We start from the raw sequence: 25554 nt of genomic DNA, 5'->3' as shown, positions 1-25554 counted from the left end.
AGTCGTCATCGGTGGCCAGATCTGCCACTATCCGAGTGTCATAGACCAGGCGGGGCCATGGACAAAGCCATAATCCCCGGCCCTAAGATGGTCGCTGTCCGATTGGGTAAGCCCCGCACCGTACTGCGTTCCCACCTCACTGTTCCCCTAAGAGGAGGAAGCGAGGAGAGATTTTCCTCTACTCCCTGCCCTTTGTAGGGACAGAAAGACACTGGAGTGTGGATGCGGTGGTGGGTGGGATATTTAACTTCTTTGCTTTCTGTCCCTACAGGAGTGAAGGGGTCAGCTTCCAAGCAGGGGCGTCATGGGGGACGCCATGGAAAATCCCAATAGTATACATAGCATGTGTATGCAGAAACATGTATATGGCAAATATACTCCAGAACACACTAAACTTGTGGGATCCCCCCTTAAAGGGACGTGTGCTATGGTTGTACCACGTGTCACTCGGTATATAAAAAAACGCCACTAATCTAAGTAAAATCCCAAGCACTACTCAATTCTTTTTACCAACATGTGTTTAATTCCTACAAATAAAAATATACATATGAAGCCTTGTTATAGGACATCTGGAGACGTTTTCTATACACAATACAAGGCAATCTCTAGTATCACAGTAGGTTATGTGGCAGCTAAATCCACACACGTACGTGGATAAAAAAGAAAACACTGATAAAAATATTAGTGCATGCACATAAAATCTTATAAAAATGTCAAATGAATGGACAAACCAGACGGGGATGTGAATACACTGTATAGCATCTAGATCGTCAGTCACTGCTGTTATAGGTAATGATTATCTCCAGAGTTTGGCCACTGAATTGTTCTGCTAATATCGCTCATATATCATCTGCAGGAGTCACCATATATTGTCCAGTGTCACAATGAAAATGGTGAATAACGTATCTCACCGGGTTTTAAGACAATTAGCAGATTTGCTATTTTCTGTAATGTTAAATATCTGTTACCTGTGTCTTCAGTGCAGCCCATGGTCTAGAGACGCTGGGATCTCTCACTCCCTCTCCTGTTCCCTGACCGTCAGCTATTGAGAAAGGGGTTAGACACCCCGAAACGCGTCTAGCCGTATAGCCATACTTACAGGATCGCCAGATTGGGAGGCGGCTACTACTCTATTAAGACTGTATTTCTGCCATCTACCTGAAATCAAGTGATACAGCCATAGGCATTTACATCATTGAGCGCTGGTGGTCAGCACAGGTATCAGGGACACAGATACATTTTTTATGTTCAATCCCAGATGCAAATTCCCATTTAAAGGAAACCTACCACTTCGGGTAGGGCTTATAAGCAGCACATGCCGTGCACCAGCTCAGGGTGAGCTGGTGTCGGCGCTTATCTTTGTTATGTTTTTAAACTGTTTTAAAGCGTTTTAACACTTTATTCATGTTTATATCCTTACTAGCTTCCCAGCACCGAGGTCCGCTCTCTGTGCACATGCCGAGGTCCGCTCTCTGTGCGGGGAAGCTAGTAAGGATATAAACATGAATAAAGTTTTAAAACAGTTTAAAAACATAACGAAGATAAGCGCCGGCACCAGCTCACCCTGAGCTGGTGCACGGCATGTGCTGCTTATAAGCCCTACCCGAAGTGGTAGGCTTCCTTTAAGCTTCTTAGTGTAAACACACTTTGGTTCTGATTCTGGAAGTGTGAAAAATACTAGGCCTGACTACTGTTCTGTTTGTTTTCTGACTACTCTCTTGTTGTCATGGGTGTCCTTGTGATCCATGCCTCGGATGGCAGACACACCCATGCCCCTGTTGGTGGCGCTGCTCCGTCCCCTGGCCCGCACTCACGTCTCCACGCTCCAGCTCCCTTACCGGCCAGGCCGTATGTACACCCCCGTCCCCTTGAACGAGCATGCCGGCATTCGAAGATTTAAAGGGCCAGCACACCTCTAAATGGCGCTGGCACTTCCGGGTTTCCCATGAAGACTGGCTGCTCCCATCAACTGGATCTTTGAGCTCATTGCCTTAGTGAAAGTCTACCTGCATTGTTCCTTGCTCCTTGTTCCTGTTCCCATTCCCGCTCTGCCTTGATCTTCAGTTGCCGGGTTTGACCTCTGACCCAGCATTTCTGCCGCCTGCCCTGACTCCGAGACTGCCCGCTGATTCTGTATTTCGACCTTGGCCGCTCCCACGGGCTAGTTGCACCTGTGGAACCTGAGGAATGACCTGGTGGCACCCTGCCGCAGCAAGTCCATCCCACTTTGCTCTGGTGAAGACCAGGTGCCACTTAGACTCCAGTCCCAGGTGTACCAGGTTACATATACTTCTAGTTATAATTTCAGCATGGACCTGGATTATTCCTTGATAAATTATTTTTTTCTTGATGCACTTTCCTTTTTTTGATCGTCATGGGCAAAACTTGAGGGGATGCATAGGGTGCATTGTGTACCTTTCCTATATGATAAGACTATTACTATAAACAATAGCTTAAAATTGGGGCCTGACAGCTTGAAGTTACGCCACTGTTGACCTTCCTTTTTTCCTTACCTACACATTACTTGTAGTATTATGGCCCATTAACCCCTCTTGTCCTGTCCCCTCCAGCTTCTCATTTCAGAGATATCATTATTCCCAAAACTCCAAGCAAACTGTTCTTGTTCTTCCCAGTGAGGTACATGTGAAGATATTCCCTGATCTTTAACTATCAATGCATTGTCTTATTTTCCTTTTGTACATGACAGGACCCAGATCTCGGACTGCAGACAATATCCTTGATACAATTCATCCTTTTGTTACATAATTACAGATTTGCTGCTTATGTGACTCTGCAGATTTGCTGCACGTTATTACGTCGGAGAGAGGCTCCTGCGGTCGTCGTTATCTTTGTCAGCTTTACGGAAACCATTTTCTCTAAGCCCAACCTTAGGGAGACAGTCTGAGAAACGTCACCTAGGAAACCGAGCTCCGTCAGATTCCGCACAGACACATCGATACAGAATTACTTACAGCCGAAGCTCCAAAGCGTCTCCCATCATCCTGGACTGAGAGGTAATAACGTGCAATAACCCCTTCTGCTATGTACCGTACTGTATAAGATTTTCCATACTGAATTGGACGTGATTTGTAGGTGTTGGCATTAACCCTGTATTTCTTGTATCTATAGCAATGTATTCTCTGGTTTCCCTGATGTGTGCTGATATCATGTTAAACCCTTTGCTTTATGAGGAGACGTTGGCTGCACTGAAATCATGTAGAAAACATTCGAGAGAAATCTTATTTCATTATTTCATTCTGGGTTATGGATGAGTAAACAGATCGTTATATAATACGGGAGCATAATAGGTGTGATTATTGGCAGGGGGCTAGTATGTGTGGGGGGGTATTGTCTGCATCCGCAGTGTTTACATTGTATCATATGACGTCATCCTAAATCCTCTATGTATTTTCCTATTGCTACTGCAATTTCCTAAGCTCTTTGGTTGTGAGTTGTCTGAAAGGGAACCTGTCACCAGAGGGGTAATTTTCCCTGGTAACAGGTACCTATAGACACTATACAGTAGATAGCAATGATATTTTTATCCAATGTGTGCCATAATATCAAACATTATCTGGGTCCCAGCCACCCCCCGCAGTGAAGTCCCGGGGGGCTGCGCATTTCGAATTTTAACGTCTGCCCGCTCAATTCACTCAGCACCCCACTCTACATGATGCACCCACACCCCCTTCCACATCCTCCCTGTCTTGACCCATAATGATGTTGGGTCACTGCACAAGGAAATTTTGCGCCTGCTAGGCAGCGAGGCGCTAGAGGTACGCAAACTCCTTAGTGAGCGCCTCACTGTCACGGCACTATGTGCAGGGAAACCACGCATGCGTAATGATGTGCGGCGAGCCGTGTCACTGCTCACTGCCCATGTTGGAAATACAAGGATCACCGCGCAAGCGCAAAGTTAACTGGTCCGCTGGGCCGACAAAGTGAGGCACACTATCTACTGTATAGTGTCTATAGGTACCGGTCACCAGTGAAAATTACCCCTCTGGTGACAGGTTCCCTTCAAGACAATGCACAACCAAAGATATTAGGTAATTACAGGATATTAAAAAAGTTGCAGTGGCAATAGGAAAAGGCATAGAGGATTTAGGATGAGGTCATATGATACAATGTAAACACTGCGGATAGAGACAATGCCCCCCCACACACACACACACACACACTAGCCCCCTGCCAATAATCACATGATTTATAGCAGTGCATATAGTTATCATTCTCACTATAATCTATTGGGTGCGTTGTATAGTTACTTGCACTATACATATTTTGTTTAATCCCTGAACTAAGTGGTTTTGCTCAAAAGACAATTATAAAATTCAGGACCTTGGAAAAGCTGGGTGCTGAGTGGCTGCCTTACATAAGGACATTACTTCCACATACGCAGGAGCTGCCTGAACTGTCCAGACAGGACTGATCAACCTGAGCTGGATGATTCAAACACATCAGCTTGGGGATGGTGCATACAAAAAAAGTTTTCAAATGCAACCCTGGTAACTACAGACCTGTGAGCTTAACTTTGGTTGTGGGAGGTTTAATGGGGGTTTGCCAAGGATGCTATTCTGAATTATCTCACTGTACATAACCCAGCATCAGCATCGGGTTTATGAGGGATCGGTCCTGTCAGACTCATCTGATCAGCTTCTATCAGAAGGTAACTTCTAGACTGGACCTGGAGGCTGTGGGTGTGTATCTGAACTTTTCCACGGAATTTGACACAGTGCCACATAAAAGGTCTGTACATAAAATGAGACTGCTGGGACTAGGGGAAATCTGTGTATGTGAGTTAGATATTGGCTTTGTGATAGGAAACAGAGGGTCGCAAAACATGTATCTATAGGCAAGTCCCTGGTACAATGTAAAGGGAGTACCTGCCAAATAAGATGGCAAGGTATGGCACGAAGATGTATAAGTTGTATGAGAGTGCATCACATCGTCCATAACTATAGTCCACAAAAGACCGAGCCTGTGGTGTGCTGCGTTTTCTCATGGCGGTGTATACAGTTGCCAACTGGGCCAATGTAAAGGGGTTTAAGGTTTGCCTTAATAATGATAAATCTGGTCCAATCTTCCTCGGTCAGGAGCAGAGATGAGTGGACTCAAACTTTCCATTCAGGGTCATGGTTCAGCTGCAGCACACACAACATAGACATATTGCCGGATTGGTTGTAAAACCAATTAACGCCCCTAGCTGCTAGCCATGGCTGTGATTGGAAAGGGGACACCCCTGGCCAATCACACCTGGCCAATCAAAGCCAAGGCTAGCAGCTAGGGGCATTAATATGCTGGATTGATTGTTTGACAGCCAATACGACAATCTGTCCGGATAGTGGGACACGTCGAAACCACGAACGTGAACTGGAAGTTCTGGTCCACTCATGTCTAGTCAGGAATCCCTACTGGGTATGAATCCTAATATGCAAAGGCCGTTGCAAAAAAATCATGTGTATATCACGTAATATGCAAATCAACCACAAACTGTTCATAACATGAGGTATTTGAGATGTATTTCAGTGACTCCAATTTTATTAGAATTATTTGCCACAATAATAAATTGTTGTGTTTACCAGAGATGGAGAGACCAGTGGCAAAATAAATGAGCCTTTTCTTGGAGGGTTTGTAGCTTGTAGCAGCTTGATGTAGGCCACGTGTTTGTGTTGTTCACCAGAAATGAGCATGTACTGTAACAATACTGGAAGCATATGACCTCAATGGATACTGTAATAGCAATGATGAATGTTAGCAGTAGAGCTCTACGTAGGATTGTCCTGCCAAGGATTTTGGCCAACAGTTACTTTTATGGGATTTTGTGGTCCTGACTTGGTAGGTGGTTAGGTTCACAACATCAGTAGTTGGTCTCTGTATCCAATGGAATATAGGTAGGACTCATTTAGGGGTACCGTATTTTTCAGACTATAAGGAGCACCGGTTTATAAGGCGCACTGGGGGCTACTGGGGGAACACAATAAAAGGAGAAGCTACTGGTGAGGTAATAAGAGGGGGAGCTGCTAGGAGGGCACAGTAAGAGGTGGAGCTGCTAGTAGAGCACAGTAAGAGGTGGAGCTGCTAGGAGGGCACAGTAAGAGGTGGAGCTGCTAGGAGGGCACAGTAAGAGGGAGAGCTGCTCGGAGGGCACAGTAAGAGGGAGAGCTGCTCGGAGGGCACAGTAAGAGGTGGAGCTGCTAGGAGGGCACAGTTAGAGGTGGAGCTGCTAGGAGGGCACAGTAAGAGGTGGAGCTACTAGGAGGGCACATTAAGAGGGGGAGCTGCTAGGAGGGCACAATAAGAGGGGGAGCTGCTAGGAGGGCACAATAAGAGGGGGAGCTGCTAGGAGGGCACAGTAAGAGGTGGAGCTGCTAGGAGGGCACAGTAAGAGGTGGAGCTGCTCGGAGGGCACAGTAAGAGGTGGAGCTGCTAGGAGGGCACAGTAAGAGGTGGAGCTACTAGGAGGGCACATTAAGAGGGGGAGCTGCTAGGAGGGCACAATAAGAGGGGGAGCTGCTAGGAGGGCACAATAAGAGGGGGAGCTGCTAGGAGGGCACAGTAAGAGGGGGAGCTGCTAGGAGGGCACAGTAAGAGGTGGAGCTGCTAGGAGGGTACAGTAAGAGGTGGAGCTACTAGGAGGGCACATTAAGAGGGGGAGCTGCTAGGAGGGCACAATAAGAGGGGGAGCTGCTAGGAGGGCACAATAAGAGGGGGAGCTGCTAGGAGGGCACAGTAAGAGGGGGAGCTGCTAGGAGGGCACAGTAAGAGGTGGAGCTGCTAGGAGGGTACAGTAAGAGGTGGAGCTGCTAGGAGGGCACAGTAAGAGGTGGAGCTGCTAGGAGGGCACAGTAAGAGGTGGAGCTGCTAGGAGGGCACAGTAAGAGGGGGAGCTGCTAGGAGGGCACAGTAAGAGGTGGAGCTGCTAGGAGGGCACAATAAGAGGGGGAGCTGCTAGGAGGGCACAGTAAGAGGTGGAGCTGCTAGGAGGGCACAGTAAGAGGTGGAGCTGCTAGGAGGGCACAGTAAGAGGGGGAGCTGCTAGGAGGGCACAGTAAGAGGGGGAGCTGCTAGGAGGACACAGTAAGAGGGGGAGCTGCTAGGAGGGCACAGTAAGAGGTGGAGCTGCTAGGAGGGCACAATAAGAGGGGGAGCTTCTAGGAGGGCACAGTAAAAGGGGGAGCTGCTAGGAGGGCACAATAAGAGGTGGAGCTGCTAGGAGGGCACAATAAGAGGTGGAGCTGCTAGGAGGGGACAGTAAGAGGGGGAGCTGCTAGGAGGGCAAAGTAAGAGGGGGAGCTGCTAGGAGGGCACAATAAGAGGTGCAGCTGCTAGGAGGGCACAGTAAGAGGTGGAGCTGCTAGGAGGGCACAATAAGAGGTGGAGCTGCTAGGAGGGCACAGTAAGAGGGGGAGCTGCTAGGAGGGCACAGTAAGAGGTGGAGCTGATAGGAGGGCACAATAAGAGGTGGAGCTACTAGGAGGGCACAGTAAGAGGGGGAGCTGCTAGGAGGGCACAATAAGAGGTGGAGCTGCTAGGAGGGCACAGTAAGAGGGGGAGCTGCTAGGAGGGCACAATAAGAGGTGGAGCTGCTAGGAGGGCACAGTAAAAGGGGAGCTGCTAGGAGGGCACAATAAGAGGTGGAGCTGCTAGGAGGGCACAGTAAAAGGGGGAGCTGCTAGGAGGGCACAGTGAGAGGGGGAGCTGCTAGGAGGGCACAGTAAGAGGTGGAGCTGCTAGTAGAGCACAGTAAGAGGTGGAGCTGCTAGGAGGGCACAGTAAGAGGTGGAGCTGCTAGGAGGGCACAGTAAGAGGTGGAGCTGCTAGGAGGGCACAGTAAGAGGGGGAGCTGCTAGGTGGGCACAGTAAGAGGGGGAGCTGCTAGGAGGGCACAATAAGGGGGAGCTGCTAGGAGGGCACAGTAAGAGGTGGAGCTGCTAGGAGGGCACAGTAAGAGGGGGAGCTGCTAGGAGGGCACAATAAGAGGGGGAGCTGCTAGGAGGGCACAATAAGAGGGGGAGCTGCTAGGAGGGCACAGTAAGAGGTGGAGCTGCTAGGAGGGCACAATAACGGGGGGAGCTGCTAGGAGGGCACAGTAAGAGGGAGAGCTGCTAGGAGGGCACAGTAAGAGGTGGAGCTGCTAAGAGGGCACAGTAAGAGGTGGAGCTGCTAGGAGGGCACAGTAAGAGGTGGAGCTGCTAGGAGGGCACAGTAAGAGGGGGAGCTGCTAGGAGGGCACAGTAAGAGGGGGAGCTGCTAGGAGGGCACAGTAAGAGGGGGAGCTGCTAGGAGGGCACAGTAAGAGGGGGAGCTGCTAGGAGGGCACAGTAAGAGGGGGAGCTGCTAGGAGGGCACAGTAAGAGGGGGAACTGCTAGGAGGGCACAGTAAGAGGTGGAGCTGCTAGGAGGGCACAATAAGGGGGAGCTGCTAGGAGGGCACAGTAAGAGGTGGAGCTGCTAGGAGGGCACAGTAAGAGGTGGAGCTGCTAGGAGGGCACAGTAAGAGGGGGAGCTGCTAGGAGGGCACAGTAAGAGGGGGAGCTGCTAGGAGGGCACAGTAAGAGGGGGAGCTGCTAGGAGGGCACAGTAAGAGGGGGAGCTGCTAGGAGGGCATAGTAAGAGGTGGAGCTGCTAGGAGGGCACAATAAGGGGGAGCTGCTAGGAGGGCACAGTAAGAGGTGGAGCTGCTAGGAGGGCACAGTAAGAGGGGGAGCTGCTAGGAGGGCACAATAAGGGGGAGCTGCTAGGAGGGCACAGTAAGAGGTGGAGCTGCTAGGAGGGCACAGTAAGAGGGGGAGCTGCTAGGAGGGCACAGTAAGAGGGAGAGCTGCTAGGAGGGCACAGTAAGAGGTGGATCTGCTAGGAGGGCACAGTAAGAGGGGGAGCTGCTAGGAGGGCACAGTAAGAGGGGGAGCTGCTAGGAGGGCACAATAAGAGGGGGAGCTGCTAGGAGGGCACAGTAAGAGGTGGAGCTGCTAGGAGGGCACAGTAAGAGGGGGAGCTGCTAGGAGGGCACAGTAAGAGGGGGAGCTGCTAGGAGGGCACAGTAAGAGGGGGAGCTGCTAGGAGGGCACAGTGAGAGGTGGAGCTGCTAGGAGGGCACAGTAAGAGGTGGAGCTGCTAGGAGGGCACAGTAAGAGGGGGAGCTGCTAGGAGGGCACAGTAAGAGGTGGAGCTGCTAGGAGGGCACAGTAAGAGGTGGAGCTGCTAGGAGGGCACAGTAAGAGGTGGAGCTGCTAGGAGGGCACAGTAAGAGGGGGAGCTGCTAGGAGGGCACAGTAAGAGGGGGAGCTGCTAGGAGGGCACAGTAAGAGGTGGAGCTGCTAGGAGGGCACAGTAAGAGGTGGAGCTGCTAGGAGGGCACGGTAAGAGGTGGAGCTGCTAGGAGGGCACAGTAAGAGGTGGAGCTGCTAGGAGGGCACAATAAGAGGGGGAGCTGCTAGGAGGGCACAGTAAGAGGTGGAGCTGCTAGGAGGGCACAGTAAGAGGGGGAGCTGCTAGGAGGGCACAATAAGAGGGGGAGCTGCTAGGAGGGCACAATAAGAGGGGGCTTTCATATGATGGGAAGCTGGAGGCAGAAAATAAGAGGGGGAGCTGGGGGCGGAGCAAAATTTCCACCACTTTAGGTCATTGCGGTGTATGGGGGATGTATATACGTGAATGTCGCCTTAGAGTGGAATATACCTACACCACATGATGTACCCCAATGTATATACATGTAAAGGTCTATCTGTGTATGTAATGGCCATATATGTGAAATAAAAGAAATCACAGGTTTTGCCCCCTCCTACAAAAAAATAAATGCTAGGTAGAAGATGCTCCGGGCTCCCACTTCATTTCCTTATCCCCGCCTCCCCTGCACTTGTACCCTGCCGGATGCCTCCCGCTTTTTGTATCGGAGCTCTCTCACTTATGTGCTACTTGTTTGTCCACAATGTTTTTATAAAATTTCAGCAACAGTGAAAATGATAACACGGCTGCTTACACTTCATGAATAAAGAAAATGGCCTTCAAACCAACCAAACACATGGCAACATGGAAAAAACGGACGCGTTTCTGCAATGTGTTTAAAAATGCATTGCCAACACCATGGGGCAGATTTATCAAACTGTCTGAAAGTGAGAATATTCCTAGCTGCCTATGGCAACCAATCACATGCCATGGGCAACTAGAAATATTCTGACTTTCAGACAGCTTGATAAATCTGCCGCCATGTGTGAGCGCACCATGAATGTAGCTTGAGACTGCATTTACATGTTGCATTTAAATTGTGTTTTGAAACCCAGTACAATAGCGGAGGGGAGGAGATTTGCCTAATTAAGTCTTAAGTCTGAATTCTAATTCTGTATAAGGTCTGTAAGGATCTAAACCAGAAATCTGTGTGACATTTTTCATTTACAAGCTTTAAGTCAGATTTAAAACTTACCTGTCACCACACTATCCGCCCAAACGTGCAGACGGTGCCTTCCTCTGTAATATGTGGGTCTCCGGTAAGTTTTTTTAGCACAATTCTAGGTTTTAGCATGATTAAAAAATCATATTTTATTCTTATGTAGGAAGAAGACAGTCAGGTAACCCATCCTCCTGCAGTCAGTCTGCTCCGCCCACTCCAGGCATCCGGCCTAGCCCTGCCTCCTAGATCTCCAGATACTCAGAGAATGACATCACAATTAGGAGGCGGGGCTGGGCCAGATGTATGGGGTGGGTGGAGCGGGGCCAGATACATGGGGAGGGCTGGGCTGGGCCAGATACATCGGGAGGGCTGGGCTGGTCCAGATACATGGGGTGGGCAGGGCTGGGCCAGATGCATGGGATGGGCGGGGCTGGGCCAGATGCATGGGGTGGGCGGGGCTGGGCCAGATGCATGGGGAGGGCGGGGCTGGGCCAGATGCATGGGGTGGGCGGGGCGGGGCCAGATGCATGGGGTGGGCGGGGCTGGGCCAGATGCATGGGGTGGGCGGGGCGGTGCCAGATGCATGGGGTGGGCGGGGCTGGGCCAGATGCATGGGGTGGGCGGGGCTGGGCCAGATGCATGGGGTGGGTGGAGCAGACTGACTGCAGGGTACAGAAGAATAAAAGAGGATTTCTGCAACCTAGAAATATGCTAAAAACACCTCCAGGGGACGTATATATTACAGAAAAAGGGCACTGTCAGTGGGCTTGGGTGGGGTTATTGAGGCGACAGGTTTGCTTCAAAATGACGTGTGAATTATCCTTCTTATTTTAGTGTTTCTTAACGTAACGTTTGTATTTCATGTGTAGCCGTGCCCGGGACCATGGTACAACTGGGAACTATCTTGGCTGAGAAAGAGGACAATGAACAAGGTCTGGATGAGGACACTGTGCCCCTGATAGCACCTCTGGATGTCAACCAACTGGAGCAACCTTTCCCAGACAAGGTAAGGAAAACATTTGGATTATTATACCTTTTATAATTTGTACATTTTTATACTTTCCTTGTCCCTAAGACCAGAAGAGATTGGTTGGGATCATTGGAGAATATCATTTTGTAATATTTCCCACCTTGAATTCACCCCCTGAATCTGCACCAGTGATTGACCTTCTGTTGGATTCCAAACCCACAGAAAGACTCCGTTACCTTTGCAGGTTTTCTATTGCAGCAGAACATGTGAATGTTATATAAACCTCATCCGGTATAAGCCGCCAATGCAAATTGATGTGTGCTAGCCGCTAACTATTGCACTGCGGCTATCCTCCAGCAATCCTGTGCTTTCTGTTCTACCATTTATACTTGAGAAAAGAGTTTTTAAGCACTAAAAATTGAGTGAAAAACTCGGTTTATACTCAAGTCTATTAAAAAAAAAAAAACTTTGTACTCACATTTCCGATTCCCGCGAGCAGGTCCTCTTCTTTCTTCTGATGTCCTGGCCCGATCTCTAGGTCCTGCGGTGCCGTGGTACACACCATGACATTGGCCGCTTGCGGACATCAGAGTATGTGTGCCCCCATTGGCGATGGCACTGAGTTTTCTTTTAGGCTGGGTATACCTCGGGCAGCAGCTGCAGGCTATATGGTGGGGGTATGGGTTGGCTGGCTATATACTGGGGGTCAGAGAGGTGGCTATATACTGGGGGATAGGGTGCTGGATGGCTATATACTAGGGGAATAGGCGGACTAGTCAGCTATATACTGGGGGGGCAGGTGCTGGCTATATACTATGGGGCAGGGTCCGGCAAGCTATATACTGGGTGGAGACTGTGACCAATGCATTTCCCACCCTCGGCTTATACTCGAGTCAATAGGTTTTCCCTGTTTTTTGTATGAAAAATAGGTATCTTGGCTTATACTTGGCTCGGCTTATACTCGAGTTTATACGGTAACTGATTAAAAGCTTTATTACAACGTGGGCTTCATGCAAACGACCTGTGCATTTTAACCATCATTGGCGTCCGATGTGTTGTTGGTGGGAGAGCTCCATTCACCGCTATCTGATGTGTCTTGGGCAGTGGCCACATGCACCGGGTCATCTAATCCACGGCCATGTGCACTAACCCATAGATGAGAATGAGGACGCATGTAAGAAACAAATGTCCTTTATATTTCTCAGGACCATAATACAGGGACGGCCATACTCTCCCTTTATTTTATAAGCCAGAGCGGCTCCATAGGCCTAATAGGGGCTATCCTTACATACGTCAGTTGCACCTACCACTGGATCTACCTTAATAGGTAGCCAGTGCCTGCCCCCTTAGTTTATAGCCAGTGCCTGCCCCTTAGTATATAGACAGTGTCTGCCCCTTTAGTTTATAGCCAGTGCCTGCCCACTTAGTATATAGCCAGTGCCTGCCCCCTTAGTATATAGACAGTGCCTGCCCCCTTAGTATATAGACAGTGTCTGCCCGTTAGCATATAGACAGTATCTGCCCCCTTAGTATATAGCCAGTGGCTGCCCCCTTAGTATATAGCCAGTGCCTGCCCCCTTAGTATATAGCCAGTGCCTGCCCCCTTAGTATCTAGTCAGTGCCTGCCCCCTTAGTATATAGAAAGTGTCTGCCCGTTAGCATATAGACAGTATCTGCCCCCTTAGTATATAGCCAGTGGCTGCCCCCTTAGTATATACCCACTGCTATATCCCATTGTATATATGGCCAGCAGCTCCTTATGCCCAACCTATTAAGGGTACTCACCTTTCCGACGCTCCCTGCAGGTGCTTTTCTTACTTCTGAAGCTCCTGCTCCATCTCTGGGTCCCCGTACAGTGCTGTAGCATATACCATGACGTCGGCCGTCTGCCCACTAGACTCGCTAGACTCGAGTATAAGCCGAGTAAGGGTTTTTCTGATAATTTTTTGTGCTGAAAAACTCGGTTTATACTCGAGTATATACAGTAGCAAAATATCAACATGTCTGTTTGTCTTCTGTGAAGATGAGCTGCGGAGTGGACATTAAGGAGCAAGATACATTTTTGATATTATTAATTGGCTGCAATGAAACAGAGTAAAAAATGTAAAGGGGTCTAAATACTTTCTGTACCCAGTGTACCTAATACATAAAGCTTAGTGTATGTGTGTGTGTTTTTCTGCTAAAGGAGACTGCACGATTGGTGTTATATTTACTAAATTTTGCACAGCCGCCTCCTGTGCCTCATGCTACATCATACACTTAGTTTTGAGTCGAAATTTTCACCCTTTGTCAAGGAAATATTATTCTTGAATGTGTAAGATTTGTTGAACTATTGGGCAATTACAAACTTTGTAGAAATATATGGCATCCATTGAAGCGTCCAGGCCTCATTTACAACATCCTGGAGATCCTTACAACCTGATAAACTCTGACCTGCAGAATGTTCTCTGGTGACCTCAAAAGCCATTTGGTCACCTCTCCTCTGCACCTACCCCCACCCCTGCATCTAGGAATTTGGAAACAAAGAACTGTTTAAATATTCCTGGACTCTCCCGCCTCATTATCACTTTGCCCAATCCTGAATGACCCTCTGGACTAATTAATGAATGGGAGGTTCTGAAATCTGAACCAAACTGTAAAGATATAAAACAATATGAAATCCAGGAATTGGTGTTCACATTTTGGGGGCTGCTTGACAAGCTGAGTGTGTCCCTTATTTCTCCCACCTCCAGGGATCAGGATTTACTTTAAGTTTGTAAGTTTCTGTTATTTTTCTCCCTTTTTATTTTATAACTGTTTTGCCGTGTTGTGTGTCATTTTATTTTGTAATTCTTTTGTTTTTAATATCTTTTTATGCACTGATCAACTTTTTGTAATTAAAGCTTTTCACTTTAATTTTGGTCCCTGTATGCTCTGCGAACTCATAGCCTTGTGAAGTGTGCTTAGCTGTGTGACTGCTGGAGTGCTGAGTGTGCATGTCTAGGGGTGTGACAAGGTGACTGCTTGAGAGCAAGAATTGATGTAGAGTGGGATACTTATTGGTCCCAGTATAAATGCAATAAGTGGTGGCAGTGGGTCTGGTTCTGGTGCTGGAGCTGTATGAGGTGTGATTTAGGCTCAATTTGTGTCCTGAGTAAAAGGTGAGCGCAAGTTTGAGTAGGCTAAATTAACCCGTACAGTTGCACCCCACATCACGTGACGAGGCGGCGGCGTCCTCGCCGTGACACCCTTGCTTTTCAGAATGCACTTATTAATCACCAGGAGCCATTGTCTTCTGGCTGCTGTGGCCACACCAAACGGCAGCTCAGCTTCTAGCAACCAATCACAGCTCAGTTTCTATTTTGCCACAGGTCATTGATAGGAGCTCTGAGCTTTGATTAGTTACAATAGGCAATACATCTAAGTCAACCTATGCATGAGGTAATATGTAAAGTAATAATTCAGATAATATGTAAAGTCATATGGGAGTGGACATGAGGTATTATGTGAAGTAATATGTGAGGTAACATGAGATAATGGAGCACAGTTACTTACCTTTCCGATGGAGTTCACCCAAAGTAAATTGTCCGACGATCATGAACTGTGCCGCGATTCACTAAGATTCTGTGCCCGATATCCTGCATGTGTCGCTTCCCCGCTCAGGTCCCCGGAGTTCACCTTCTTCTTCCTGGTGCATGTAAGTGCATTGTCCGTGTATAATGTGCTGTGCAGGGAGTCACTAAGATCCTGCGCCCGATATCCTGCATGTGTCGCTTCCCCGCTCAGGTCCCCGGAGTTCACCTTCTTCTTCCTGGTCCATGTAAATGCATTGTCTTGCGACACAAATGAAAGTTAAATCCCGCGCTCAATCAGAATCCGTTGAATCGTCCGACGGCCCGTCCCCCTGTCGCATGAAAGCCAGCGCAGCTGTGCCACAGTCCGATCGCATGCAACACAATCCCAGCGCAAACCACTGTTAAATACCTGTCAAAGCTGCGCAAATCCCAGAAACTGTGAAAAGTCTGACAAAAGTGCGATCTGCGACTCTTAGTAAATAAGCCCCAAAGTGTTCTCAATTATGATGCTTATATCATCTGTGATACTCCAGCCAGATCTAATGCTGCAATCATCCATCTACAGTGAGATCATCTCAGATGCCTACAGCGCTGGCTGTGACTGGAGTATCAATTTGTTATCATTCTTAGTATAAGGCAGCTTATGTGTGAGGTCATATGTTTTCACTTGTGCTGCTTATACCAGTCACATCCAAAGCTGCAGTCTTATCAATGCCATTATTTACTTCAGTCACATCTAGAGCTACAATCATCTGTCCACCATTATATAATCTCAGATGACTGCACCTCTGGCTGTGACTGGAGTATTACCTTACATATAACCTCAAATATAACCTCAATAGATAATGGGGCTGATTTATCAAGTGTCTGAGAGTCAGAATATTTCCAGCTGCCCATGGCAACCAATCACAGCTCCTCTTTAAAATATTCATGTGCACTGGTAAAATGAAAGCTGAGCTGTGATTGGTTGCCGTGGGAAACTGGAAATATTCTGACTTTCCGACACTTGATAAATCTGCCCCAATATGTTAAGTAATATGTGAAGTAATTTGATATAATATAGTCTCAATTCCTATGTTGGCATGATACTCCAGTCACTTCCAGAGCTGCAGTTTTATCCTTGTCATGATATCATTTCAGATTTCTGGAGCTCTGGCTGTGACTGGAGTATCAATTTGCCATTATAATCAGTTAGTATAAGGCAGCTTAGGTGTGAGGCAATAGGTTCTCAATTACGACGCTTATATCATCTGTGATACTCCAGTCACATCCATAGCTGCAGTCTTATTCTTGCCATTAAATACTTCAGTCACATCCAGAGCTGTAATCATCTATCTATTGTTAGATAATCTTGTATACTCCATCTTTGTTGCATATCTGTGGTGTTGAATATAAGATTTGAAATGTTGCCATTAGCTTTTGAATTTTCACAATAAAATGTCTGTCTTTGTGATCTTTATGTTCAAAACATTTTGTAGTTAACCCATTCTATTATGTTATAGCTTAGAGCAGTTACTTACTATCCCGGGCAGCGCTGGCGGCTATGATCCCTGTTTTTTTTTGTGGGAAATGAAACTTTTTTGTTTTCCATTCAAAGAGTTTTATTAAATAACAGACTGGAATGGATGTAAACAATGGCATGACAATAGCATGAGAACAATAGTGCGCCTTTTAGGGTGAATGCAACCAAGCGCCATAAAAAGTTAGATGGATGAAGACTGAAAGAATGGGAATGGACAAATAAGGGGCTAGAAAAAGAAAGGAAGTTTGGGAAGTGATGAGATAGAGATGGAAGGTGGGGAGGGAGAAAGCAGCCAGAAGCATACAAGGAGGTTAGGAGCGGGTCCATCACTCCCACTGACACCCTGGAATGCACGGTAAACAGCAGAGGACGGAAGGTCTGCTATCTGTTAGAGAAATGGGTACGATCCATTGGGGATTGGTCAATAAGTTTTTTCATCCTATGAGTGGAGGCTATTTCAGAGGGGGGAGAATGTAAGCAGCATCTCCTGGGGATTAAGGTTTTGGCAGCTTGGAGAAGGTGGTGGGTGACAGATTTTTTATATTTGGGAGCCGGTATATTAAACATCAATAGAAGAGTCGCTCCCGGGGTGTTTGGCATCCGTAACGTCCATTATGCAGTTGAGAACAGTGGACCAAAAGTTACTTAGACAAGGGCAGGACCAGCAGAGGTGAGTCATAACGCCACCGCTAGAGCCACATCGTCAGCAGACGTCAGGGACCTCGCTAGTTTCTTAATGCCTGGTGGTGATCAAGGATCTATGGGAAAGGGAGAAGCATTCGACCACTGCGCAGTGGAGAACGTTTTACCGTACAGTTCAGCCTCCCAAGCCGCACAGAACCGCGGAAGTGAGGTAGACTGTGTAGTAACCAGCAACGTATAGATGAAAGAGGTGTGGGGGTAGAGGCTAGCCACACTTGCTCAAAATCTGAGCGGGTGCGAGATTATCGTGCGACGCTTATTATGGTTGCCAATTGGGTCATTGAGTAATGCTTATAAGTTGGTTATACTTGGGGATATGTGTGGAGGTGGGTGTCTCATTAGAGATCAGGAGTTGTAGGGGTTGAACAGTGGAGCCCGCGAGCACCTGAGGAAAGTGCCTTCGAATGAGAAGAGCTTTACCTGGTTCTCAGAACCAGATGAAAAACTTGGTCCGAGCATGAAAAACATTCCAGATTAAATTTTTATTTGCACGCGTCCATTTTCGGTGTTGTGAAGTTTTATTAAAGAGAAATCGTACACAGAAACATCTCTGAGGATTTTTTTCTGAGCATCCGTTTCACCTACAAATTCCTATAGAGTAATTGTGGGTGAGTAGAACCTGAAATGTAACAATTTGTAAAGAATAAGGTACATTGTCACCTTTCCACTGTATGTTTGAGAATCGGCTGCACCCTGACAAACAAAACCCACGCGCTCATTAGGTGCATGAAAATTTAGGAACTTTTTAATAAAGATTTATTTCTTACTTTCATGTCTCAGCTGATTGTAAAGACAAGAACAGAATATCAGCTTCAGCAGAAGAAGAGGAAGGTTCATGTTCCCGGCATAAAGAAACTGAATATAAATCTCTATGATGAGGTTTCTGAGAAAGTCAAGGTGGGTAAAAAAAAATTTTCTTGCTTGAGCTTTGCACCAGTGATGTGAGTTAGGAGGGAATCTTCTGTACAGGCAGTCCCCAGGTTACATAGTTTGTATGTAAGTCGGAACCCCAGTCAAACCCCAGTCAAAATTTTTTTGGTCTCTGTGACAATTGGATTTGAAAAATGTTGGGTTGTCATAAGAACCAGGAGTAACACTAAATCTTCATTACAGACGCCTGTGATATCTGTTACAGCTGATTATTGTAGCCTAAGGATAAAGTACAGGAAATTACCAACATCCAGAGGTCCGTCTGTAACTAGGGGTCGCCTGTAAGTCAGGTGTTCTTAGGTAGGGGACTGCCTGTATACATCTACTAGAGGACTGCACATTGTCCCACTGTCCCGCAGCTTACTCCGCCCATGTAGCCCCACACAAGCCCTCAAGCTCGTCCTACAAAATGTGACACTTCACTTACGTGGCTGAAGATTTAGCTGATTTGTGACCATGGAGCTGACAGATTCTCTAAGATTAGCACTAGACAACTTTATAACATGTCAATATCTAAACCACTAACCCTCTGATATATTAGTTTTGCTTTACTCATAGATAACGCTGTAGATCCTTAAAGGGGTATTCCAGGAATAAGTGGCTCCTTAAAATAGAAGCTAATATGTAATTAGTTGTTATTTAAAATTTTGCTCCCCTTAGCAGAAAATGCTGATGACATAGACTGTAATGAAGAATTAAAATAATCCTGACCCTTTAATCGGCCAGTTAATTTCCTGCCTGGGCAGGTCATGTGATCACCACTCTGTTTGGCTGAAGTCGGTTGGTTGCAGTGCATCCAGTATGGCCGGTGTGTGGTGATGGCAGTTACACATCATTACTATGGTAACCGAGCAGGACAGTATGTTACATCATCACTGGGGGCAGAACATGAGAGGTGGGAGGAGTTAGTGAGAACTTAAGGGTCATGGGACTTGTAGTTTCCACTGGCGTTATCTTGGTAATAACTCCTCCTACTTTAGAGAGGCCACAAAATTTTCTGAATCATAAAATCAAACTAATTAAGCTCCGTTTTGTGACTAATGACATTGAGTTTTGTTGTATTAATTTATTTATAGCATCATGGGGTTTTTGTATCAGACGTTCATATTCCCGGAATACACCTTTTAAACAACTCTATCAATTATAGCAATATTTTTGTTATTTGCTTCCTAAATACTAATAACTTACATACTTTGTTCCCCACCAGCTGACTGGCCTGATCTTGATCACCATGGTTTTCCTCGCTTGCCTTCTGATGTTGGTGATGTACAAAGCCTTGTGGTATGAACAACTCACGTGTCCCGAGGGATTCATTTTTAAGGTATTTTTAGGATGTGACCCTTTTATTGTTGCAACTGAAATCAAATGTCATAATGTAAAATAAACTAAGCACAGTATAAACCATCATCGTGCCTATTACCTACAACACGTTGTCAATCCTAGTTACTGAAGTGACTATGCTGACAGCGAAGGTTTCTGAGCCTAAACATAGAAACTCTCGAATTGTGTAACATCCCGCAACCCAAAACCATCCACAGCAGAAAGAGGAAAGAGGAAGAAGATCTTGGCACCAACTTATAAATCTTCATTCTTACATGTTGTGGGCTTCTTCTTGCCCTTCTCCGCCCTAATGCACGCAAACAAAGATTATTGAAAAAATATCTATAACAACCGTGAACAATGGACAATGGAACGCAGAGAGTTATACACAAGTCACATCATGGAGGCAATGCAGTGCACAACATAAACCTAATAAAAATAAGTAAACTATTAAATTCAACAAACGTTTCTATCCTGTGTAAATGTAGAAATGTATCGTATCCCTCAGTCATAGAGAGGAAATCCCGGGAAACGAGAATTCTACCCCCCACCCCCAGTTATGACCATCAAACCATGTAGGACCCACGGGGAGTGAAGGAAATGACATTTTCTGGCCATGAGAAGTGATTATTGCAAGAAAAATCTGTGGTAGTTGGACCAAGTGTCTTCCGACAGTAGCCCAAGTACACAGTATACAGTAGCCCAAGTACACAGTATACAGTAGCCCAAGTACACAGTATACAGTAGCCCAAGTATACAGTATACAGTAGCCTAAGTACACAGTATACAGTAGCCCAAGTACACAGTATACAGTAGCCCATGTACACAATATACAGTATACAGTAGCCCAAGTACACAGTATACAGTATACAGTAGCCCAAGTATACAGTATACAGTAGCCCAAGTACACAGTATACAGTAGCCCAAGTACACAGTATACAGTATACAGTAGCCCAAGTATACAGTATACAGTAGCCTAAGTACACAGTATACAGTAGCCTAAGTACACAGTATACAGTAGCCCAAGTACACAATATACAGTATACAGTAGCCCAAGTACACAGTATACAGTATACAGTAGCCCAAGTACACAGTATACAGTATACAGTAGCCCAAGTATACAGTATACAGTAGCCCAAGTACACAGTATACAGTATACAGTAGCCCAAGTATACAGTATACAGTAGCCCAAGTACACAGTACACAGTATACAGTAGCCCAAGTACACAGTATACAGTATACAGTAGCCCAAGTATACAGTATACAGTAGCCCAAGTACACAGTACACAGTATACAGTAGCCCAAGTACACAGTATACAGTATACAGTAGCCCAAGTACACAGTATACAGTATACAGTAGCCCAAGTACACAGTATACAGTAGCCCAAGTACACAGTTTACAGTATACAGTAGCCCAAGTACACAGTATACAGTAGCCCAAGTACACAGTATACAGTAGACAGTAGCCCAAGTACACAGTTTACAGTATACAGTAGCCCAAGTACACAGTATACAGTATACAGTAGCCCAAGTACACAGTATACAGTATACAGTAGCCCAAGTACACAGTATACAGTAGCCCAAGTACACAGTATACAGTAGACAGTAGCCCAAGTACACAGTTTACAGTATACAGTAGCCCAAGTACACAGTATACAGTATACAGTAGCCCAAGTACACAGTATACAGTAGCCCAAGTACACAGTATACAGTAGACAGTAGCCCAAGTACACAGTTTACAGTATACAGTAGCCCAAGTACACAGTATACAGTATACAGTAACCCAAGTACACAGTATACAGTAGCCCAAGAAGACATATTTCAGGAGTACAAGGCACTTGCAGGGAGTGAATCAGGAAGGAAAGCATTTACCCTGTTGCACGCCCTAAGTTAAAGGTGCACCAAAAGAAAGTTGGTGCCCTCTGTCGGAGTAGTGCAGGGAGAGCCAGATTCATGAGGAACGTGCGCCACAAATCCTGAATCTGGCGCCCCCTGCACACCACACAGGACACTGCACATAGTACACAGGACACTGCACATAGTACACAGGAACCTGCACATAGTACACAGGACACTGCACATAGTACACAGGACACTGCACATAGCACACAGGACACTGCACATAGTACACAGGACACTGCACATAGTACACAGGACACTGCGTATAGTACACAGGACACTGCACATAGTACACAGGACACTGCACATAGTACACAGGACCCTGCACATAGTACACAGGACACTGCGTATAGTACACAGGACACTGCACATAGTACACAGGAACCTGCACATAGTACACAGGACACTGCACATAGTACACAGGAACCTGCACATAGTACACAGGACACTGCACATAGTACACAGGACACTGCACATAGCACACAGGACACTGCACATAGTACACAGGACACTGCACATAGTACACAGGACACTGCGTATAGTACACAGGACACTGCACATAGTACACAGGACACTGAACATAGTACACAGGACACTGCACATAGTACACTGCGTATAGTACACAGGACACTGCACATAGTACACAGGACCCCTGCACATAGTACACAGGACACTGCACATAGTACACACTGCACATAGTACACAGGACACTGCACATAGTACACAGGACACTGCACATAGTACACAGGACACTGCGTATAGTACACAGGACACTGCACATAGTACACAGGACCCCTGCACATAGTACACAGGACACTGCACATAGTACACACTGCACATAGTACACAGGACACTGCACATAGTACACAGGACCCCTGCACATAGTACACAGGACACTGCACATAGTACACACTGCACATAGTACACAGGACACTGCACATAGTACACTGGACCCTGCACATAGTACACAGGACACTGCACATAGTACACTGGACCCTGCACATAGTACACACTGCCCTGTTCTTAGTAAATGTAACTGGATGCTGAATATTGATAAAGGGATTTGGGTTCTTTTATCTCAGTTCCTAGGGCTTCCCCTGATTCTATCCAACCCCTTAGTCTGTGCCATTTACTATAAGCACCCGCTCCAGCCCTTCGTGCATCACAGGAGTTACATACAACCCTCGCAGATACTTAGAACTTTGGGTGATTGTTTTGGTATATGAAATGTCCGGGAGTTACTGTGTCCCACCCCCGTCTTGTGATAATGATCGCTGAGTCCATGTGGTATGTCTGGCCACCGCTAGAGTGTGGGGTGGTCGTATCTGAAGAAGCCATCTGGTTCCTAAGGGATAACATGGCCACATTTATGACAAATTATCTTCACACAGGAACATTTTTATTTATAACATCCAATGGAAGAAATATTTACATATGGCAAATGAATTAAATTAAATGTAAATGCCCAAATGAAAAAAGTAATGGTGCAGCTCTGAATGATGTCACACAAAGAGCGTATGGTGGTTTGGAAACTTTCTGTGATCCCGGAAGAAGTTTTCTCGAACTGTTTTAATGAATTTTAATGTACAGAGGCCCATAGAAATAGGCCCTGGGGGGAGGGGGTGCAGATGTCCCTTCCTGGAGACTGTTACAGATTTCTATCTAGAGCTTAACCCTTTCATGGTTGTCCTGGTACCAGGAACTTGAACATAAAACCAAGACACACGTCAGTCTCTTAGTGTATGTAAAGATCATCTCCCTTGTTTAATCTCTCAAATGCATAATATCACAGACAGAAGAGTCATCAAAGAGGCGTGAATAGAATACTGCAATGCTATTGGCCATAATGAATTCATCAGCACATTCTGTGAAAAAATTAACAGGCCTTGTTCCCAGACATGTTTATACTACCAAATGTACACAGAATGTCTCCAGAAGGTTCTTACTAAGCAAAACAAGTAATAAGAAAACAGAGGCGGAAGGACAGTAAAAATTCCAAGGATAATGTGAAAGGCAAACAACAGTTTAAATAAGAACATACACCCCCCGCCCCCCCCCCCCCCCCCAGGCCAGACCTGTAATGGCGTCTGTTTAGTTCTCTTGGTCAAGATGGCCACCGTAGAGGAATATATCACCAACAAGACGCTTCAGCAGATTTGATAATTTAACTAACTCCAGTAGGTCCATTTATGGTCTCCAAATAATCCATTTACCTGTGATTAATATGTGATGACTATGTTACGATGCTAAGAATGGGAAGCAGTTTGGGTTTATGATATTACCATAAATCACTGCATTGTAATATTGTATTATTTATAGACTATTTCTCCATTGTTCCTGCAGCACAAGCACTGCTCACCAACAGATCTGGAAATGTACTACTCACAGCAAGAAACTGGACCACAAGGCGCTCTGTACACTGCCATAACGCAGGCCAAGAAGAGCCTCCCAGACCTGCCCTCTCCCTGGTTACCCGTCATCAACGCCCTAAAGGAGGTAGAAAAGGGCAAGAGAGAGATGGGCACAGCCCCGCAGTGAGCTCAACAAGCGATGGGATCATTGGTCCGTGAATCCAGGAGGTTGTTTAAGGCGGGGCTTATTTTGGGGGATGATCGGAGGGGGCGCTCTATTACTAATGCACTAATTCTGTGTAACCTCTCACCTTTAAAAAATAATATATCAGTTTAACAGAGTAAATAATGGAATTGTAATAAAATGAAAACTTTCCCAATAAACATTTTTTTGTCTTTTTAATGATAAACGACACAATTAAAATGAAGTGTTAAATAGAAATGTACACGTTTGTAACCAGTGCCAGGAAGCTGCTGCCAAGGCAAAAAAATTAACACAATGGAGCACATTTACTTAATCGGTCCTGTCGCGATCCAGCGGCGCGTTCTACAACGAGGATTCAGGTCTTCCAGCGATTCACTAAGGTCGTGAATAGTAATACAATAGTAATAAAGAAGTTACCGTAACTGGAAGAAGTGGTTATGCCTCTGAAGAAGCCAAAATCGTCGATACTCGAGTCGGGTCACATCCTTTGAGATCCCGAAAAGGACTTTTAGCTGGACTTGAGCTATACGCTTTGTGAGTATAACATAAGCACTTTACATTGACCTGTATACCAATGGTGTGGCACTAGTGTTGGTGTATATCAGTCCGGGTATACGATCCCCTGGAGACGGTAACCCAGAAAAAAGCGGAACCCTTGGGGAGTGAGTTCAGTTTCCGGAGGGACAGCTGCACGTGGTACTCAGTCAGCGTGGAACGTGTTCACTCTAGCGGGAGAAAACCAGTGATCTTCGTGGGATCTTGTGGCTTCTCTCCTCCGATTTCTGCTTCTTTGGTCATAAAGGTACATAAATTACTAAAACTTACAGGGAACTGTGTAAGTTAATTCTTGATGGACTTTGGAAATTGCCATTCTCCGGACATTTGTCTGCTTTTGGAACAGCGTCTACTTATCTATAGATGTATTAAGCGGAGGAAAAAAATTAGATTTGCATATGAGGTGTCACGGGTGGTCCCACAACCCATATCGTGGGTCGCGGGCTCACCCGTGCTCCCCGTGGCTCGCAGGCGCGGTGCCGGCGCAGCTCACCTCCCCCGTTCCAGAATCGCTGCCGAGCACCTTCAGGAAATTTAAAGGGCCAGCGCACCTCTAATTGGTGCACTGGCTGATCACTTCCCCTTTAAAAATCCTGCACCTTCATTACACTCTTGCCAGATCTTTGTGCCTAACAGCCTGAGAGAAAGCTCTTCTGTGATTTATCTGCGTTCCAGTGTCTGCTGCGATTTACCTGCGTTCCTGTGTCTCCTGCGTTCCTGTGTCTCCAGCATTCCTCCAGAGTCCCTCCGTGTTCCTGTGTTACCTGACCTCCTCCGTGTTCCTGTGTTACTTGACCTCCTACGTGTTCCTGTGTTACCTGACCTCCTCCGTGTTCCTGTGTTACTTGACCTCCTACGTGTTCCTGTGTTACCTGACCTCCTACGTGTTCCTGTGTTACCTGAGCTCCTCCGTGTTCCTGTGTTACCTGAGCTCCTCCGTGTTCCTGTGTTACCTGACCTCCTCCGTGTTCCTGTGTTACCTGACCTCCTCCGTGTTCCTGTGTTACCTGACCTCCTCCGTGTTCCTGTATTACCTGACCTCCTCCGTGTTCCTGTGTTACCTGACCTCCTCCGTGTTCCTGTGTTACTTGACCTCCTACGTGTTCCTGTGTTACCTGACCTCCTACGTGTTCCTGTGTTACCTGACCTCCTACGT

At 46.5% G+C, this 25554-nt stretch overlaps 1 protein-coding gene across 1 annotated transcript; it reads left to right on the top strand.

Moving 5' to 3' along the window:
- Nucleotides 1-2728: 2728 nt before the first annotated feature.
- CALY (calcyon neuron specific vesicular protein) lies at nt 2729-24022 on the top strand. Its single transcript, XM_072129765.1, has 5 exons — nt 2729-3014; nt 11260-11396; nt 17919-18035; nt 19276-19389; nt 23631-24022. Exons 2-5 carry the CDS (start codon nt 11274-11276, stop codon nt 23823-23825), a joined length of 549 nt encoding a protein of 182 aa, XP_071985866.1. The 5' UTR covers nt 2729-3014; nt 11260-11273; the 3' UTR covers nt 23826-24022.
- Nucleotides 24023-25554: the final 1532 nt, after the last annotated feature.

Source organism: Engystomops pustulosus, chromosome 11 (genome assembly GCF_040894005.1).
Source record: "Engystomops pustulosus chromosome 11, aEngPut4.maternal, whole genome shotgun sequence".
NCBI lineage: Eukaryota > Metazoa > Chordata > Amphibia > Anura > Leptodactylidae > Engystomops > Engystomops pustulosus.
This window is presented reverse-complemented; position numbering and strand designations above follow the sequence as displayed.